Source organism: Branchiostoma floridae, chromosome 13, assembly GCF_000003815.2.
Source record: "Branchiostoma floridae strain S238N-H82 chromosome 13, Bfl_VNyyK, whole genome shotgun sequence".
Taxonomy (NCBI): Eukaryota; Metazoa; Chordata; class Leptocardii; order Amphioxiformes; family Branchiostomatidae; genus Branchiostoma; species Branchiostoma floridae.
Genome location: NC_049991.1, coordinates 13,538,529 through 13,559,300, shown reverse-complemented (window position 1 = coordinate 13,559,300; position 20,772 = coordinate 13,538,529). Strand labels below are relative to the sequence as shown.

Sequence of the window (20,772 nt, the reverse complement as noted above, 5' to 3'; positions counted from 1 at the left end):
TGGGGGATTCCTACAACCCTACACTTCCTACAGTTGAATTTGGGATGGGCCGCTCCCTGTGTCCTCTTAGCCTACAAATGTCTACATCACCAGTTGTAGGATATGTAGGATTCCTACAATCCTACACTTCCTACAGCTGAATTTCGGATGGTTTGTTCTTCATGTCCGCTCAGCCTACAATATCTACATCACCAGTTGTAGGAATATGTAGGATTCCTACAATCCTACACTTCCTACAGCTGAATTTCCAATGGTTTGTTCTTCATGTCCGCTCAGCCTACAAATACCTACATCACCAATTGTAGGATTATGTAGGATTCCTACAATCCTATACTTCCTACAGCTGAATTTCTGATGGTTTGTTCTTCGTGTCCGCTCAGCCTACAAATACCTACATCACCAATTGTAGGATTATGTAGGATTCCTACAATCCTACACTTCCTATAGTTGAATTTTGGATGGTCCGATCCCAATGTCCTCTCAGCCTACAAATGTCTACATCACCATTTGTAGGATTTGTAGGATTCCTACAATCCTATACTTCCTACAGTTGAATTTTGGATGGTTTGTTCTTCATATCCGCTCAGCCTACAAATACCTACATCACCAGTTGTAGGATTATGTAGGATTCCTACAATCCTACACTTCCTACAGTTGAATTTTGGATGGTTTGTTCTTCATGTCCAATCAGCCTACAAATACCTACATCACCAGTTGTAGGATTATGTAGGATTCCTACAACAGGGCTAGATGCCACACACGATCCCGACAAGGTTGCGGCGAAATACCTGGCATGGCTTCCGCGATGGTGTTACAACGGGCCCGCGGGCTTAGATGCATTTTGCGTCGACTTCGTGATGTCATACACGATCTCGACACGGTCACGGCAAAATGTCTTACACGGCGTCGGCGTCGGTGTTGTAACCGACCCGCGCGGTCAGCTGTATTTTGCGGCGATTTCGTGATGTCTTACATAGAACATCTGCCAGAAACGAAGAGGATTCCTCAAGTGAGGAAGACGAAGCTACCGAACAACCATGCCAAGCCGGAAGCAACCAGAGTCAAACTCTCGGCGGCAATCGCCTTAAAAAGACAGATCAGGATCGCCTTTGGCCCTCTATCGCATCTGTCTTCCAATGTAACACAGTCTTGCATGAGCTGAATCTCACATTTAAGTACTGCCTCACGGAAAGCCCTGAGTCTGTCCAGAGAATGGCCGCTGCCATCCTTGCATTGAGTGGTAATAGTACACTCCACACAGTTAAACTCTCTGTGATTCTGTATAGAGCCAAAGCTGGTGGCCGTTGGTACGCTTCGTTATCTGGAGTAGAGAACGTTGACGAAGTATTCCGCGCCCTAGGAAACGTCGTCAGCACAAACACTACGCTGAGATGTTTACATTTCCACAAAGCTGACGATCCCTGGAGACGCGCTAGCCGTGAACGGGTCAGCACAATGTTGTCTCAAAACGATAAGTCATGGCACGTCACGGTGTCAAAACCTGCCATTGAACAGTTGGCATTGGCGACACAGAGAAACATGGTGTTGACAGAGTTTTCAGTTATGGGCTTTAGGTGTGAGGACGAGGTAGACCAGGAGCTAGTAGATGAAATGTTCTCGTCTGTACGTGACGACCTTGATATCAAATTTTCCATTTCCTAAACTCGCTATCTAAAGTCGCTAAATGGACTTTCAGTACCCGTATCACAGCGACTTAGTTTGAATATTTGATGATTATTAATCTTGTGTTATTGTTAGTGGCATTGTTATAGATATGATGGAATCATACCACCCTCTGTTCCTGGCTTAACCAGGCATTACACAAAACGAATACACTATAATGTTTCTCATTTGAATACCATTGCACCAAATGTCTCCGTACGTTCATAATGTATACAAGATATTGCATCTCCTGCGCCCATCCCCCTACAAGATGTAAAGTGAATCTCGAACTCATGTCTCAGCGTGACTAGTACGTTTGCATATCTATTCCAGATTTCTGGTACATCAAGGACATTATATTTACATAATGTTTTCTATGTGCTTGAAAACCACTGCGGATTGTGAAGATGAATGTATTAAAGTCAATATTATTAGTAGTATTAGCATAGACAGTGAGCTACACGTTGGGTATTGAATGCCCGAATGGTTTATCACACAGAAAGTTGTACTTCTGTATGGTCACATTCAATTCAATGCAACTCCTTATTATCATATCAACACGTGTAAATATGTGATGGACATGTATTATAGCTGCACGTGTGGCTGGAAATGCAAGCATGAAAATCGTTTTGCATATGATTTATTCATTCACAAGTGACGGAAAGTGATAAAAACTAGTCGTTACAATACGTGCATTGACAGGAATCGTGAGTATGTATACAGTTCTAGATACATAAAACAGTGTTGTCACTAAATAATGACTGAAATTGTTTAGATATATCTGTTCAGTTTAACTCAAATGATCATGTACATCAGATTGCATTTTGACTCGCTTTGAAAGCAAATTTACATCTTTGCAACTTTGTCAAGTGCGCGTTCTACACGCTGTGGATTTTAGATAATTTGTTCCAACTTATCCTCTTCTTTTGACAGATAGAATACAACCATTAACTTGAGTCACGTGAGGTACTAGTACTTGAGGGCTGGTCCATGTAGTTATGGTACACCAGACAGGTTTCTTTTGTCATACAACTTGAAAATTAAGAATTTAACCAATCTTGCTATTCTCAAAGCAGAGATTGGGTCGCAGAGATAGTAGTGATCAGGATCTTCACTGGCTCGCCGCATCCATCTTTCCGGCAACCGCACCATTTAATTATTGCGGTTAAATTTGGACGATCAACTGTCAAAAATATTTCAAAGCTCAATCGATATGTCACCCCAGTCCATCTTTATAAAAAGGCACAAAGGTCTGTTTTCTTCTTGTCCTATTTCTAGTCTGTTCCAATAAAATTGACCCTGTTGAAGCAAGTGATAGTGCATTTCTACATTCCTGGTTATGATAACCGCAGTGTGCCAGCTACAAGGAAAAATATACTTTACGATACTGCAACTCTTGTTTGGCAACACAATGACGAGGCTCACTTACAACCCCATCCCATGAGGGACTGACTGTTGAATCTTGAGACCCCGCTACTCTTTTTTAGCCTCAGAAATGATGTTCTCCGGCTTGGCACGTTTGAACCACTCGACCCATGCCCCATCGAACACCGGCACGTCTTCCTTCCCGCACAGATAGGCGGCCAGCACCAGTCCGCAGGCCGTCATGCCTGAACCACAGGTCGCTACCATCGGGCCAGATAGGTCTGCACCTGGTGAGGTGGGAAGATTGGGGTGGAAGTACGATTAAGTATGGTTTCATTGTAACAACATTGCCTTCAGATTACTCTTTGTAATTATGAAGAAGATACCCTTTTCAATCGCATCTTCCCCTCACACTATGCCATTATAAAACGCATTATTACTCCTTCACACTCACTAACTTCTGGCATCACTACAACAGTCTACAAATGGCGTATGATAATCCAACACAACTGTTGTTATATGTTCTCAGTATCTGCAGTCACATTTGTGCCCTGTTGTAATCTGGTGTTATGGACTACATTCCTAAAATAAATAATAGAGATACAATAAGAGAGGTTTCACTCGTGAGAAAGACATAAGAAACACAAAAGCATGTATACCGCTTTTGCTAATGTTACCTCGACAGAAAGAACTTCTTAGAGCACGTGCATACCTGCAGCCGCGAACACTTCCCGAAGTTTCTCCGGAGGTTTGACGGTTTTACTCTCCGGGTCCAGGATCTTACCGAACGGCATGTTCAGACTGTTCGGGATGTGACCAGGTTCGCAGTCTATGGAGAGGGAAAAGTAAAAACAAGACAATTGTCATCATCAGGTCTTCAGCGAAGAGAAATGTTGAATATGACATACAGATATATTAGTGGGTGTGAAAAAAAGGACGAAAGTATTTTTAAAACTTTATCTTCTCCAATGCTGAACATTGTATGTGTTGATTATATGTCAGCTGTTTTCCTCAGGCACCAACGTGTTCACATATCCGGAACACCTAAGGCCTGATAGTTGTAAGAAATGACTAGAAACAGAAAGAAACAACATGCTGACTCTCGGGATTCGAAGCCGGGCCGTCAGGTCACAAACCAAACACGCAACCGATGACGCTAAAAGGCTGAAAGACATTTGGAATGGTCGTTTGGCGGTGCTTGAACTCCACTGTTACACAGCACTGACCTGCCCTTGGTTCTGGTTCTGTCCCGTTGAACCTGCCAGGCGGCCGGGCGTCCACAACCTGCGCTGTCTTGTCGGCCAGGTTAGTCGTCATGAAGTCGAAGTCGCGCACGAGGGCGGGTGTGTAGGTGGCCTTGAAGGTGGCTTTATCGACCTAGAAATGTTCATATGAACGAGAAATTAATATTTTATCATTTGTCAGTTCAAAACAAACAATGTAGCTTGGGTACCATCCTCTGTAGTAACAACTGGCTCAATCTTTTCCCTGGCCAAATACGATTGATTCACGATTAGCCGGCGAAACGATTGAGCCAGTACTACATGTACAGAGGATGGTACCTATGCTACAAACAAGGTGCTATTCCCCGGCATTTTTGTGAGCTCGGGAGACAAATTCGCTTTATAACCCATAGGCCTGTTAGTCTAAAACAGTAAAAGCAATTGTAAACTCAGACGGAGCTGAACATTCCCCAAATCTGAGAGTCAAAGTGTGACTTATTAGCGTTTCACGTCAGCAGCCCTTTGTTGCACAAACCTTGGGAATCTCGTTGGACACCCCGCGCCCCTCTGCGCGCCACTTGCCCAGCCCACCGTTCAGGACAGACACCAGGGGGTGCCCGAACACACGGAACATCCACCACACACGCTGGGCAGAGAACAGGCCCATGTCTGTGAAGTCAGAAACACAGAAACACTTTTAGATGATTGTTTTGAAATCTGATCTCCAATCATCTACTAAGAACGCAAAGGTAACTTCATTCTATTGATAAGAAAGTAATCATACAATTTCCAGATACAAGTGTACTGTAAGAGGCAAACGTGCTGCTTTGATAGTAACTTGCTTTTACTGACCTGAACCATCGTACACGACCACGTGCGTGTTGTTGTCCACGCCTAGACTACCGACGTAACTTTCGAAGTCCTCCGGAGACGGCAGCATGTTTTCGTACGGACTGGCCTTGTCACAGCATTCCTGTAACATACATGTGATGTGGCTAATATGTTCAACCACAAGTAGAATTTCTAATCGTTAAATGGTCGGACGCTTGGAGAGAACAAAGACACACCTACCTACATACCTACCTTGTCCTTGTCCCTACAAAGACACACAGATATTATCAAAATATTGTACTGGCCAAAATGCAATCCTCTTTACAACCACATAGATGTCGACAGCTGATTTGTCGCATAAATCTTGACCACTGAGAATGACTAGTAACTGGTTCTTAGCCGAGAAAAAAATATTCAGACCTCTTGATCGAAGAAGAGCGCTCCCGGGATGTGTTGCAGTTTGTACTCGCCCCGCTGGTCGCGCTTCTGCTTGGGCAGGTACCAGGAGCAGTCCAGCACGCGGATGACCCGAGAGGACAGGGACGGGGAGGCCAGCCGCTCCGCCAGCCACGGCACGGTCACCAGGGTCGACACCGACGACATGTTCCGACGAGATTTTTATTCCAACTTAGCCCCTGTAATGTAGAAAAGCACGAAAAGGGACGTCATGGAAACATGTTTATCATCTTTTGTCTCAGTGACTTGATCTGCTGTGTGTCCTTGAGGAGCAAATTTTGGAACGCACCTGCATGGTTCCCACGCTAATCCTCATATCTTTCAAGTCTGTAAAGGTGGTATCTCACTGCACTTAGGGCATCGGTGTGGCACTGCTGGGTTCGTTCACTGCGGCACGTTTGTGTTATTTTCGCCGATTTTTTGTAATTTTGATATTGCGTAATACGTAAAAGTATGACTTAGAGGACAAAAATACATATAGCGTCGGAAAATTCGTTCTTTATCTCTGAAATTCGTTGAACCCTGCAGTGCCGTACCGGTGCCCAAAGTGCAATGCGAAACCACCTTTAGCTTTAAAACCCTTATTCCTTATCCCTTATTCCTAAGTTACCTTTCGATCTAATTTCACCTAATTCCACCAGCTAATGAGATACAGATGCCATACCACTTAGTTCTTAAGGCTTGTGATGTAAATATCATAATCGCCGCGTAACAAACAGTTGGCCAATTGTTTCTTTAACAACTACAGCTCAAATATACATAGAGAAGATTGCCATAGGGTTAGATTATTTTTCTGCCCAAAATATTCGAGAGGGCATCCATTTGGTCTATAACAGAAATTACCGGCTTTGTTGCCATAGACAGGCGACAAAACACATACAGTTAAACTGCAGAGGGATCAAACTTGTGGCCTTGGGCTAGTATGAGATTACTGGAGGTTTGTGAAAGTGGAGGCAGCTAATGGTGTATGCACTTTGAAGTGAGATCTCGACGCTGAACTGCAGACGTGACGGAGAGGTCACTGAACTCGAGGCGAGTGAACAATGGATAAACTACACGGTCGTGTGAAGGTTTGGCAAGCAGAAATGAAAACGACTCGTGCCGTATAATAATAATAAGTGGAAAATGCAAAAGTGTTTTCCTACCCATGTCAAAGGTAGGAACGTGAAAGAACGCAAATTGCGCCGAAATAATTGATCTCGGCATTCTGCTTCGCTACACTGTACATGTATTGTTCGAGGATGTTCAAGGTCGGTTGGCTCAATAATTCATGGGACTCTGCACTTATTTGACAGAAGTGAAAGCTGACCATCCCATATACTGCTCTAGACAAACTGTTCCCGTCAGTCGTAACTCAAACCGTACGGGTGGTCCTGTGCGAAACAATGCCATAGAATTGCAAAACATTCACTGTTACATTGGATAAAACTAACGGCTACCATCTTACTATTAAAGCAATTGTTAAAGCAATTAAAGGTTACCTTACTGACTAGTTCGTGGCGTTTATCATAATAACCACTGATCACAGTTCGCGGTTACCTGGGGCTGCAAGGGTCACCTTCTATTTGTGTTGTACCTAAAGGGTCAATGGTCGGACTGTAAAGGGTCGTGCGAACGTTTGGAAAGTAAAGTAGGGAACAGAATGATTAGTGGGAAATAATTTGCAAAAGTACTGTTCTATACAAAGATCGGAACGTGATACGGTGTACATTACGCTGAAGTTGATCTCGTCATTCTGCTTAGTCATCCTGTATTGTTCAATGGTTGTTCAAGGTCGGTTCGGGTTCAGTGGTGTCATGGAACTCTTTACACCAAATAGCAATTACTAAACTTCTATTTGGTGTATCTTACTACCTGAATGTCCGACCCTTCATCGACATATCATGGCTGTATTTGAACGGTTGTTCTTGTCATAAAATCTATTAGACAACCCGTTCCTATAAGGCGCAATACAAACTATTACGGTGGTCCTGTGCGAGGCAAATGATGGCAAAACACAACATTCTCACCGCGGTGCACTTCAGATTCTTTTATGAACCGAATTCACACACAGAGATCATGCGCGATATAATGGGGAGCATATTCTATAAATCTCCGTGTTACTATATGCATTGATTTCAAAATTGGTGTTTTAAAGGAACATTTCACTCCGCCATTTCCTGAATTAATGTGTTTACAATATTAAAAATACAGTGTCCAACTCTGACTTGGAGACTAGACGTTTATATATATATATATATGGTGTTTGTGCATTTAGTATTAAAGAGACTAAATCGGCCTTCATTGAAACCGATGGACTTCCAGATAGACAGGAGACTAAAGCAGCAAAATCCTATTCTAACGGTTTAACTTAATACGATTCAAGTTTATGTTATTGAGATCACTTTGTGGCATAGGGCCGTAAGGCCGCGGGCACCTTGACTTATGTTTTACCCAAACGCAAATATTTGACAACTGTAAGACGGTATTTTGAGCCACAAGCACTAAAAGATATCGTACATGCAACATCATTAAGTCAAGAGCGTTTGTTCGACCGGTACCAGAGCTGTTTTTTTCTCTAGTACGCTCACTGCGGCAGTAAATACATGTATTACGTGCGCCAGCCTTTAAGTTTTCAAACATATTTTGACTATATACGCCGTCGCTGTAATTAAAAATACCTTTGCTAAAAACTCAAGGCTAATGCCCCATACGAGTGAGGAGCTCAAAGCAACATACTTACAGCAATGATGACAGCACAAGCCCTACCTAAGTACCTTGCACGTACACACCTGTACCACCCCTGTCGCGCTAGGTGAGTGGCAGCTGCTGCAAGGGTTAACCTTAAGGAATGTTGCATTTGTGTAGGGGTGGTGGAATAAGAAAGTGTAAGTGTAGATCTGTTACTTAAGTACAATTTCTACTACAACAGTACCAGTTTTCTAACGAATACTAAATGCTAGACATTTTTTATCATCAGTTGACACAGTTTCACATACACATTTTTTTCGTTCCCGTTCTCACCTCCCGTATCATATTGGACTAGTCCATGTTGAGGCATGATGGGAAGCTGACCGGAAGTGAACTCACCCACTTCCTCCTGAAATTTCCTGCCCCGAGATTCGTGTAGACTGTCCAGAGTCCGCGGATCTTGGCTGATTTTACCGACTTTCCAGAAGAATTTCTCGGCAATATCGAGGTAAGACGTAGATAATGGAGAAGAGATGACTTTTGCAGCATTATAGCTTCAGATTATATCTGCAAAGATGTTTAAAAAATCGATGTAATATTTTATGACTTCCTGCCTGGCTCCTGGCTTCGGTCACCTTTCAGCGTTTGGCTGGACCTGGGTTGAGCTCAAACAAATTACTAATATGAGCAACCCCATGAATGTGATAAACCAATGAGAAATTCTGTTTGTAAAAGATAACGGTTAGAATCCTGTAGTAGTATATCACCATAATTTTTTCGTCTCACATTTTGTACACTATAAAAATAAGCCTTCTCACATTAGTTAGGGCGCATGTGCGGCGACAGGAATTCTAGGTAATATGTCAAGGTCTCAGAACACAGTTTTTCGGGTATGGGGATTTACATGGTTAAGGACCCCAAAGTGAGGTGGTTCGACGACTCAAAACCTATAGTAGGGTGCAGATACAATTCACAAGAATTTAGTATGTTGAAGTTGAGGGTACAAGCTACAAAATATCTGAAGATGAGCATAGATTTGCCGGCTCGTTTTTCTATAACAGACACTTTGATTTGACCCCCAGCGGAGGTCATGGAACTGCAGGCGGCGAACAGGAAGTGCCGGTAACATATCAAGGCGCAAATTCCCGCCGGCCGAAAAAGCGACGTAATCCAACTTATACAGTATGAACACCGATGTATTCCTCTACTATTCACCATAGATTCCACCTCGCTGTCGTGCACGGAAGAAGGAATACGGCCTTTGCAAGTACCGCGATGCACTATTTTAACCCGAACTACTTTTGGGGACGGGGGTCGCGGATAATTACTGTGTTATGAGACCTTAAGCCAACTTGACCTTGGATTTCTTTACGTTCATACAATAAAACTAGTCAAGATACAAAACCGTACCAAATTTTAGATCAGAAATCCAAATGGTTCCTGAGATATGGCCAACTTTGCACTTTGGCGCCTAGCACAGGTGTCGGCACTGTACAAGGACTATCTGAGGGGCCGCTAATTGGTCTCATTATCTCAACAAATTTAATATTCTGGTTGACTTTTTCTGTTATAAGGAGCTTGCCAGACCACATTTTACCGTTCTGATTGATTGGGGTTGGGGGTTTGTCTTTTTTAGGGCGGAAAGGGGGGGGGGGAGTCGAGCGGGCTTTAGACCGCACTAAGTCCTATACTTAAGCATAGGGAACGGTCTAGGCGGCCGTTGCCATGGTAACGGCGGGTCAGACGGTAACGAAAATGTTACAGTTCAAGTCAGCCGAGGTCAATTACTAATATATCGGTCAAATTTAATGTGCTTGTCCGTCCCTGGGGAATTCACGCTGTGGATGAAGGTCTCAGAACACAGTTTTTCGGGTATGGGGATTTACATGGTTAAGGACCCCAAAGTGAGGTGGTTCGACGACTCAAAACCTATAGTAGGGTGCAGATACAATTCACAAGAATTTAGTATGTTGAAGTTGAGGGTACAAGCTACAAAATATCTGAAGATGAGCATAGATTTGCCGGCTCGTTTTTCTATAACAGACACTTTGATTTGACCCCCAGCGGAGGTCATGGAACTGCAGGCGGCGAACAGGAAGTGCCGGTAACATATCAAGGCGCAAATTCCCGCCGGCCGAAAAAGCGACGTAATCCAACTTATACAGTATGAACACCGATGTATTCCTCTACTATTCACCATAGATTCCACCTCGCTGTCGTGCACGGAAGAAGGAATACGGCCTTTGCAAGTACCGCGATGCACTATTTTAACCCGAACTACTTTTGGGGACGGGGGTCGCGGATAATTACTGTGTTATGAGACCTCAAAGGGTAAGGCACACAGAAAGAAAACAAAAGCCATCTGGACATTGTTATGCAAATCGAAACAATGATAAAGACAAGGACTGTTTACTTTTTGTGTGCCTTACCCTATGGCCAACTTTGCACTTTGGCGCCTAGCACAGGTGTCGGCACTGTACAAGGACTATTTGAGGGGCCGCTAATTGGTCTCATTATCTCAACAAATTTAATATTCTGGTTGACTTTTTCTGTTATAAGGAGCTTGCCAGACCACATTCTACCGTTTTGAGTGGTTGGGGTTGGGGGTTTGTCCTTTTTAGGGCGGAAAAAGGGGGGGGGGGGGAGTCGAGCGGGCTTTAGACCGCACTAAGTCCTATACTTAAGCATAGGGAACGGTCTAGGCGGCCGTTGCCATGGTAACGGCGGGTCAGACGGTAACGAAAATGTTACAGTTCAAGTCAGCCGAGGTCAATTACTAATATGTCGGTCAAATTTAATGTGCTTGTCCGTCCCTGGGGAATTCACGCTGTGGATGAAGGTCTCAGAACACAGTTTTTCGGGTATGGGGATTTACATGGTTAAGGACCCCAAAGTGAGGTGGTTCGACGACTCAAAACCTATAGTAGGGTGCAGATACAATTCACAAGAATTTAGTATGTTGAAGTTGAGGGTACAAGCTACAAAATATCTGAAGATGAGCATAGATTTGCCGGCTCGTTTTTCTATAACAGACACTTTGATTTGACCCCCAGCGGAGGTCATGGAACTGCAGGCGGCGAACAGGAAGTGCCGGTAACATATCAAGGCGCAAATTCCCGCCGGCCGAAAAAGCGACGTAATCCAACTTATACAGTATGAACACCGATGTATTCCTCTACTATTCACCATAGATTCCACCTCGCTGTCGTGCACGGAAGAAGGAATACGGCCTTTGCAAGTACCGCGATGCACTATTTTAACCCGAACTACTTTTGGGGACGGGGGTCGCGGATAATTACTGTGTTATGAGACCTCAAAGGGTAAGGCACACAGAAAGAAAACAAAAGCCATCTGGACATTGTTATGCAAATCGAAACAATGATAAAGACAAGGACTGTTTACTTTTTGTGTGCCTTACCCTTTGACATATTACCTAGAATTCCTGTCGCCGCACATGCGTCCTAACTAATGTGAGAAGGCTTATAACTCCTCTTCCGGGCTTGTCTCATATGCATGATTATGCATACTTATAGATTACATAACATATGATCTTTGCAACATATATATGTAAGTACATATACAGAATAAGAGTCCCAGAATAAGCTCTTTCGCAGATTTCACTACGCATATGCGGGTGACAAGGAATCCTGTGTAATATGTCAAAGGTAAAGGCCCCTCAGATGTAAACAGACATGTCTTGACCATTGTTAAGATTTTGCATAAGAATGTCAGGAAAGTGATGGTGCCTGCATAATGACAGAACCTTTACATTCAGGGGCCTTTATCTTTGACTTATTACCCGGATTTACTGTCGCACACACATGTGCAGTGAAATCAGCAAAAGAGCTTATCCTCAGAATCTTTGGCAAATTCATTGCATTCTTGAGTTATTTTTAAAACTTGGAAAAACACTTTGCTTCTACTGTTGTTTCAGTATTTATTGTAACATATTTACAAGAACAAGTGTGACTGTTCCACCCTCTAACAACGATGACACAGCAGCACATCTTTGGGTACGGCCCTGTCACCTGTGCTTCCTTTAACAAGGACTGCTCACGTATGTATAAAACATACTCAAATAGAGCTATGGTTCTAAGGATTTATCCCAAGTTTTCTATATGAGTATGAATCAGGATAGAATCTTTGTTGCATATCCTCTCCAACATCTGCTGGCTGATTCTGTATTCAAGTTAAACTTGAATCAGCCAGCAGGGGTGGAGAGGATATGCAACAAAGATCCTACCCTGATCATACTCATATAGAAAACTTGTTTGCTACCCCTGATACATGATAATAACTCAGGACAGAGTTAAGTTAAACCATTTACTGTATTTGTTTACATTGGTTCCTGTAGGTTATCAGGGTTCGAAATACTTTTTTCTGCATACCTGCACTGGTGCAGGTAACATTGAAAATTACCTGCACCAGACAAATTTTACCTGCACCACTCTGAATTAGGAACTCCGAAGTATGGATCATACAAAAAACATTCAGGAACCATTGCTATTTTTTCTTTTATACTTTATAGGTGGTAACATTCAATGCAGCTGATAACAATCCACATACACCTACATTACAGGACATTTGTGTATAAAACTCAGTTTGGACCAGTGCAGGTTAGGTGCAGGTAGACACCAGAAATACCTGCACAGCTCCAATTTTACCTGCACTAACCTACATATGCAGGTGAGGTGGTATTTCGAGCCCTGGTTATGTTTGTACATTCATGCCATCTCAACACAATTTATGTTACCTCTTATGCCATGATATTGATGAGAATTATACAGGAGAAAATAACTGATGAAGTTCTCATTTATGTTGCAGAGGTGGCTCTGTCCCCAAACAACAGCGAGGTCCACATCTATGAGTCACGTGGGAAGAGCTGGGAGAAAATCCATGAGCTAAAGGAGGTAAGGATGGCATGTAGTTTGATCTTGATGTCTACATGAAGTATCGGGAAACTGTATTTTATGAAGTTTTGAAAGGCTTGTTGAGTTGAACCATTCAGAAATGGACATTGTTATTATAATCAATTTTCTGAATCTAGTACACAAACTGTATTATATTTTGTAGATTATACATGTATTGATCAATGCATCTGTTATCAATATTTCAATGAATGAAAATTGCAGACAAATTTGAGAAATAATTTGCCTGAATATAACTCTGATTTTACAATAGTTTTGATTGGTTACATCCAGGATGGTATATTAATTGTGAAAAGTAAAACCAATTTTTACAACTATTCTTCAATGGTTGATTATTGCAAAAATAGTTTATACAAAAGTATGTGTGTGCACTGTGCAGGTGTTACAAGAATTCATTTTGTTGTCTCTTTTTGTTCCTGGTAACTTTTTCCCCTCGTCTGAACCCTCTGTCTCCCGTGTCCTCCCTGCATCTCCGTCTCATTCCTTGTGCCTTTCCTGTCTTTTCTTTGTCTCTCTGCACACACTGTGGTTTTGGTCAGCACAACAATGCAGTAAGTCACGGATTTCTCTTCTCTTGACTCGCTACTGCGTGTGTTCGTAGAGTGTTGCATCCCCTCGGCCTGGTTTTTGGTTTTTAATAATCTTTCTTTAGTGGTAGCCATACAATGTTATTGTTCTTTCTTCCTTTCTCTCAGTACTCTCTTGAGATATTATTTCTAGAATCTAATAGTATTAATAGTAATGCCATTAAAAATAATGTACTAACATTTTGCAGTGTTACTAACTTACTTGCATAAATGTGTGAGCTTTTGGCTTTGATTAGAACTCAAGACAGCAAGTGTATTTTGATTCTAACTGACTACTAAGTACTATGTTTGTGAGTTCAATGTAGGTATTTTCCTCAACCTTAAGTACATTAGATACCGGGTACATGCTTTCATTCGACTAAGTTTTCATTTATAAATCACTCATACATTGTATATGCATTGCATATTAACTGAACCTGACTTACCACAAAGACTTCCTCTGTAATGCATGTGTGCATGTCTGACATTTGTTTGGATAGGTGAAATTCTAGTACAATGTAATTGTTTAAAAGGTGTATTTTGGTCAGAAAATATCTTATTTTTGGTAGATGTAAGTTACATTCACATTGTCTACTTTCTACCATGGACAATAGGCAATGTGCTGGTAGATAGTTGCGCTGTTATGGATTACTCACTTTTCCCATGATGTATAGCTTGAAAATGAATGATTAGAACATGCATGTTAATGATTGTTTGTGTTTTCTTCTCAGCACGGCCAGTGCGTGACCGGCATCGACTGGGCCCCGAACTCCAACCGGATTGTGACATGTGGTGCTGTGAGTATTGCTTCTTTGTAAAAAGAAACAGAAGAAAGACATTTGTTGTCTTTAACTCAAACATACCATTGAAAAAAGCAAATTCTAGGATATCAAAAAAATATAACAAATCAATATTCTTTGGATGTTAAGTACTAGTACATGTGTATGATGACTTCTGAGTTTATAGAAGCAATTCCTTGAAGCATTGGCATAGCACAGAAATGCAGTTAATTAATACTTGAATATATTTGGTTAAACAAATAATATATTTACAAGGGCTCATGTGCAGGTACAGTGTCAGTCATAACTGGCAATCATAGTACACTAAGGGGTACACAGGTCAAATTTTCAATGACCACTGTCATCGTTTTCAGGATCGGAAGAAGCCAAAATTGATCCATGTATACCTTTGTGTTGGAAGAAAGTTTAGCATTGTACTAAGATTACTACCAACACAGATGAGCTTCCATGCTAACATGACCGGTAATGTGAGAAAGTTGTGTTGTTCTGCAGGACCGGAATGCTTATGTGTGGGTGCTCCAGGACGGCTCCTGGCGCCCGACCCTGGTTATCCTGCGCATCAACCGTGCTGCTACCTGCGTCAAGTGGTCACCCCTAGGTCAGTATTACCCTGGTATAAGCCACTTACAAGTGGTCTCCCCTAGGTCAGTATTGCCCTGGTATCAGCCACTTACAAGTACCTGCCTGCCCTGCCTAAGTGACAGGGACTGGCCCCTTGCTCCTCTCCATCAGGACAGTCCTTTGCACTTGTTTCAACAAACTTAAGACTCATTCTAGTGTCTATGGTAATTTGGTCCTTCCAGTGCTTTGGGGGTCTCCCGTGGCCTTGTGTTTTGAAACTCCTGGTAGTACTAGTCTTTGTGGACCAATGTACAATGTATTTGGTGGTATTTTGTACTATTGTAGTACCAGCAGGCTAGTTTTAGATGTTTCAAAGAAGTGTGATACTAACAAGTCTTTTTTTTATGTTTCAAAGAACAAAAAAAACAGGAAAGTTTGGGAATCTTTCAACAGAATGATGATAATAGTACAAATAAAATACCTGAAGACGCTTATACAAGAATAACGCAATGCTAACAAGTCTTTATCTGTTTAGAGAACAAGTTTGCGGTTGGGAGCGGGTCCCGCCTCATCTCGGTCTGCTATTTTGAGGAGGAGAACAACTGGTGGGTCAGCAAGCACATCAAGAAGCCAATCAGATCCACTATCACATGGTGAGGAGAACTTCATTATTTTTACTGTCCCAGGAAGTAGGGGGAAATATAGATTTTTGCACATTCATTTTGCTGGTATTTCAGCCTCAAATGCTGATGAAAATCTAACTGAGAGCAAAATTCAAAAGAGACTACAATTAGGGGTATTGGACAAAAAATTAAAGTTGTTGTATGCCATTCACAATTTAGCTAATCAGAAAGAGCTCACTGAAAGAAACAAAATGGTCTTTGTTTGAAGTAAATTGGATGTTGTATAGCTGAGATATTGGCAATGTAAGTTTCAATTTTTGGGCCTCGGATTTTACGCATTTGTTAGATATGCCATTTTTCTCGTTTTTCAAACTGTTATATCGTAAGAATAGAACATCACACAGTCAGCAATTCACCTTTACATGACTTTATTGTGGTGATATTAAATCCTGTACAAAAAACAGCCATGTCCCATCATTACTTCCTGAGCTACGTAATCCTGAACTATAGCAAATATTTACATTTCCTGCCGGTACGCCAAACGAGACTGTCACAAAATTTTCTAAGTCCCCTCATTAAATATGCAAAATCTCAATATTTCTCAAATGCTTTGATCAATTGCAACAAACTTTGTATCTTGGGGGTTTTGGAACATGCTGAATCTAAATATGCTATCAAAATTGACATATCTCATCATCAAATGTGATTTAATCAGTTCTAGAAGAGTGTCTATTTTAGATGAGGCTTTTAGGGAAGAAGTTTAATACCTCAGCTTCATATTGAATTTTCTTCTCTTAGTCTGGATTGGCACCCCAACAACATTCTGCTGGCTGCTGGGTCATCGGACTTCAAGGCAAGGTAAGAGTAAATAAGACACAATATCTGTAGATTTGACTGAAACAGCCCCGAATTAGTTATGTTTTGATTTCAGTACTGTGTCAAAGATTAGACTTTCAAAGGAATGATTAGCTTTTGAATTTTTATGTCACACATCAGTTGTAAATTTGGCAGAAACAGTCCTGAATTTTCATTGTTGTAATGTATGGAAACTTAGACTTTCGAAGGAATGATTAGGTGTTGAATTTTGATATCACACATCAACAGTAAAATTGACACAAACAGTTTAGCTATGTTTGCATTGTAATAATTTTTTAGAAATTAGACTTTCAAAGAAATAATTAGCCTGTGAATTTTAATATTGAATGTGACTGAATGTCTAAACTGTAGTGATGTGTTTGTCCGTATTGGTCGGACATGCACTGATTCAGCTGTTGTTGTTTATTTTTTTCTCAGGGTGTTCTCAGCCTATGTGAAGGAGGTGGAGAAGAAGCCCAGCCCCACCAGCTGGGGCAGTAAGATGCCCTTTGGTAACCTCATGTCGGAGTTCTCCAACTCACCATATGGGGGTGAGTACCAGTCACACAACATGGAAAGACTGTGTTAAACATGGAAACATAAATTTCCTACCATTGGGATGTTTGGATCATCTAACTGTTGTCTACTTCTACAAAACAACTTTCAACAAAAATTCAAAGACAGATAAATACATATTGAACTACCTAGGAAATATAAACTTGTGTAAACATTTCTAAAATATCTCTAATACAAAATGTACATTGTTGTATTTTGGTCACTGTAGTGTGTCTAAAACATGACAATGATGAAGATTTTTTGAACATTTTGTACTGTAAAAAAGAAAAACAACTTTTTTTTTGTTGCATAGTATTTGTCCTAATCTAAAACATTATAGACTGACTGAAACAGATATGGTAGTATACACTGCAAGGAACTGTTTAACATTTTACTACTTTGGTTGACTTTACCAAAATAAACAAGGAACGAAAATGAAGACCATTCTGTAACTTTCCCCAATGCTACAGGTGGCTGGGTGCACTCTGTGTGCTTCAGTGGTTCTGGAGAGAAGCTGTGCTGGGTGGGCCATGACAGCAGCCTGTCTGTGGTGGACTCAGCTAACGGCATGGTCCAGTCCTCCACTAAGACTGAGTTCCTCCCCTTCCTGTCCTGTACCTGGGTCACCAACAACAGCTTGGTGGTCGCGGTAAGTTCACAAATGCACGTTGTAAAGGGAATTGTGGGATGATGAGAAAAGTCTTTCCTTTTTCCATATAGAATATATTCTTGGCCATAAACATTTCTGATGACATGATTCCCATTTAGCAGTAGAAGTAGATAATCACATCACCAACTTTGCTACAGAGCTACATTTGTAGATCAACGTACAGATGTGCCTTATGTGGCAGAGACTGTCATTCTTGTATAGAGCTGTTTAGTCATAGCCAATGCTGTAGTACTGATGACCAGAGCAGTCAATATTGACTGAGAGAGGCCATATAAAATCACCATTGATTTACTACAGTATCAGTCAAGTTGAAATGAAGAGCAGACTTTAGGTCAGCCCAGTATGTCCAATAACTTTTGACATGTGTACAATTGAAATCTCCAATATCATACTGGAAGTTCCTGATTGTTGAGTTGAGTTTATTTAGATCCACAATTAGCCTCATAAGAGGCTATTCTTCCTGTGGTCTACTCATTCATATTTACACATTACAATTAAAAACATACATACACAGTGACAGTAGAGAGCAAAAATGTTAATGTATGAGTCTTGCTTGTTTTCCCAGGGCCACGGCTGCCTGCCGATGTTGTACCTCCACGATGACCAGGGAAACATCACCTTCCTGAACAAGCTGGACCAGAGCAGCAGCAAGTCGTCGGGCGACAGCACCATCTCCGCCATGAAGCGCTTCCAGACCATGGACCGCATGGCTGCCACCGAGGTGTCCACCACCGACCCCAACACCATCCACCAGAACACCATCACGTATGTAACAATGTTGGAAACGTAAATCTCGTGGTATTTAGAATTCACGACTGAAACAATTCTGTAGTACAGTAGACGTAAAAAATGCAACCATCGCAAAAGTTTCCCAGTATGGCAGTGCCACAGTCACAGTGCCAGTCAGCTTAAGGGACTTTTATTGGCAGATTCATGTTGTAATTTTATGTACTCTAGTGTACTCATGATTACTCTAGTGTTGGCTGCTTACAAGAATGGGAAAATCTAATAAAGTATTAAATCAAACATCTCTACAAGTTCTGCAAGACATAATAGACTTGCTGTGTTGCAAATGAAGCATGCTCTTTAGCATGAGATGCTGCTACACAAAAAAATTAAGCAACAAGATGAAACTGAAGTGTTTGGTTTGATGATCAACTTTTCCCAAGTGTGTTTTTGAAGCGACTTTGTTAAACTTTCCTTTATCTCTCCCAGTCAGGTGATGGTGCACACTGGCACCAAGGACGGCTGTGAGAAGTTTGTCACCATTGCTATGGACGGCAAGATGGTCATCTGGGACTTCAAGGTACCGTCAAACCATGTTCTTACAAACTGTGAAAAACTGCTGATTCAGCATTTTAAAAGGGAGAAGATTGTCCACAGTTAGATGCGGAAACATATCATTGAATGTATGCCATTATGTGTGCAAAACACTACATTCACGCCCAGCCAACAAAAAGTTTCAAATAGCATGTGGAGGATGCTGACATGTTTTATGCCCCTTCAGATTTCATTGCAAAGTGAAGCACTGTGACAAGCATTGCACATTTGAATATGTTTTATTCACACATTACATTAAGACATCGTAATTACACCTTTTTTGTGTTCCACTGTACTATTATCATATCATCTGGGTAATGTAATAATCACTTGTTGCTTCTTTTCCAGTCCCTGGAGAAGTCTATCCAAGGCCTGAAGCTGATGTAGACAAGAGACAACATCAGCAGACAACTGCTCTTAACTCTTCACATGTACAATATTATCATGTGATAGACATACTGAAGGAATATAAAATGATATACAGTTTGTATGAGATATCACAGTGTAAAGACGGAATGTTATACTTATGGTAGGCAGAAGACCTAACAACTTGACATGAGGAGAGTACAATAAACAGTTACCTATTCTTTCTGCGCAGTGATTGGCTCATCCATATGAAGCTATGGGGTGGTGCCTGGAGTCGCGCGAAGATGTGATACATATAACATTCCCCAGACTGAGTGGGTGGGTGGGCGGGCGGGCGAAAAAGAAAAACTGCACTCCATCGTGCCTACCTCTTTTCCCTTGTCCCACTCCTTCTATCCCATGTTCACGTCTTCGACGGATTCCAGGCTGTGCGGATGAGTCCGTCAAACTGCATGTGAATAGTCTATCCTGCCTTTATATGGGATTGGGTCTTCGCCTAATATAGGCATCGCCAATCACAGCGCAGGAAAGATAGTTACCTATTCTTTCTGCGCAGTGATTGGCTCATCCATATGAAGCTATGGGGTGGTGCCTTCCGTCGCGCCTCTTCTTTTTAGTATCATTACCTGAGTTGCGTGGCATCCAAGCTTCTTGGTGCGTGTGTGGGTTCTAGGAGACCAACCGCTGACTCCACGCTAATAGGGAACGCGTGCGGTGTATACTCAAGGACGACAGTGGACGCATAGTCAACATACTCAACATAGTCTATTGACAACTTCTTATGGAACCGTTCCATGATGGTAAACAACCAGCACCACACAGTGCGTGACGTAACCACTAGCGAACTCTACCACTTATAGGGGTGGTGGTCCAGACCTACCATAACAATCACTATACAATATTGGCGCTACTATTCTTCCTTCTTACATATGCATACCTCCTACTATTCCTAATCTCATCCTAACTTTCCTTCACTCCATCGTTCATAAATATCCATACCTCCTACTATCCCCAATCTCATCTTAACCTTCCTTGACTCTATCGTTCTCTCCCACTCTCATCCTTACTTCTCCCACTCTCATCCGCCAAGTTCTTCACACCATCATTCTCTATTCCTTTCTACCCCAACCTCCATTCATTATTCTTTTATTTGTGTCCTGCTTATCGGAAGTGAATCAACTACAATAAAACTAATGTGCAGTCTAATACTTTTTATTTCCTGCATCGCCGGCGGTCCTCTTCTAAAAACTACTAGAAGTGTCCTCTGTCAGATGTTGCAAACTCCAAATATACTTATCACTATACTGCATTACGTCGATAA

General features: G+C 41.7%; 2 protein-coding genes across 4 annotated transcripts; one reads left to right on the top strand and one right to left on the bottom strand.

The window, feature by feature from the left end:
• Positions 1-2,286: 2,286 nt before the first annotated feature.
• LOC118429224 (3-mercaptopyruvate sulfurtransferase-like) lies at positions 2,287-8,324 on the bottom strand. The gene is made up of 7 exons (XM_035839685.1): positions 8,260-8,324; positions 5,502-5,716; positions 5,103-5,223; positions 4,786-4,919; positions 4,254-4,404; positions 3,740-3,856; positions 2,287-3,314 (listed from the first exon to the last, which is right to left on the bottom strand). Exons 2-7 carry the CDS (start codon positions 5,682-5,684, stop codon positions 3,136-3,138), a joined length of 885 nt encoding a protein of 294 aa, XP_035695578.1. The 5' UTR covers positions 5,685-5,716; positions 8,260-8,324; the 3' UTR covers positions 2,287-3,135.
• A 222-nt stretch (positions 8,325-8,546) lies between these two features.
• LOC118429270 (actin-related protein 2/3 complex subunit 1A-B-like) lies at positions 8,547-19,655 on the top strand. 3 transcript variants are annotated; one of them, XM_035839746.1, is made up of 13 exons: positions 8,547-8,715; positions 12,142-12,264; positions 13,032-13,117; positions 13,675-13,686; positions 14,433-14,498; positions 14,994-15,099; positions 15,598-15,715; positions 16,484-16,543; positions 16,979-17,091; positions 17,566-17,744; positions 18,331-18,530; positions 18,981-19,071; positions 19,434-19,654. In XM_035839746.1, exons 2-13 carry the CDS (start codon positions 12,198-12,200, stop codon positions 19,470-19,472), a joined length of 1,137 nt encoding a protein of 378 aa, XP_035695639.1. In that variant the 5' UTR covers positions 8,547-8,715; positions 12,142-12,197; the 3' UTR covers positions 19,473-19,654. The 3 variants fall into 3 exon arrangements, with proteins under 3 accessions (XP_035695639.1, XP_035695641.1, XP_035695640.1); XM_035839747.1 differs by having other exon boundaries at positions 8,568-8,715; positions 12,168-12,264; positions 19,434-19,655; XM_035839748.1 differs by lacking the exon at positions 13,675-13,686 and having other exon boundaries at positions 19,434-19,651.
• The last annotated feature ends 1,117 nt before the right edge of the window (positions 19,656-20,772 follow it).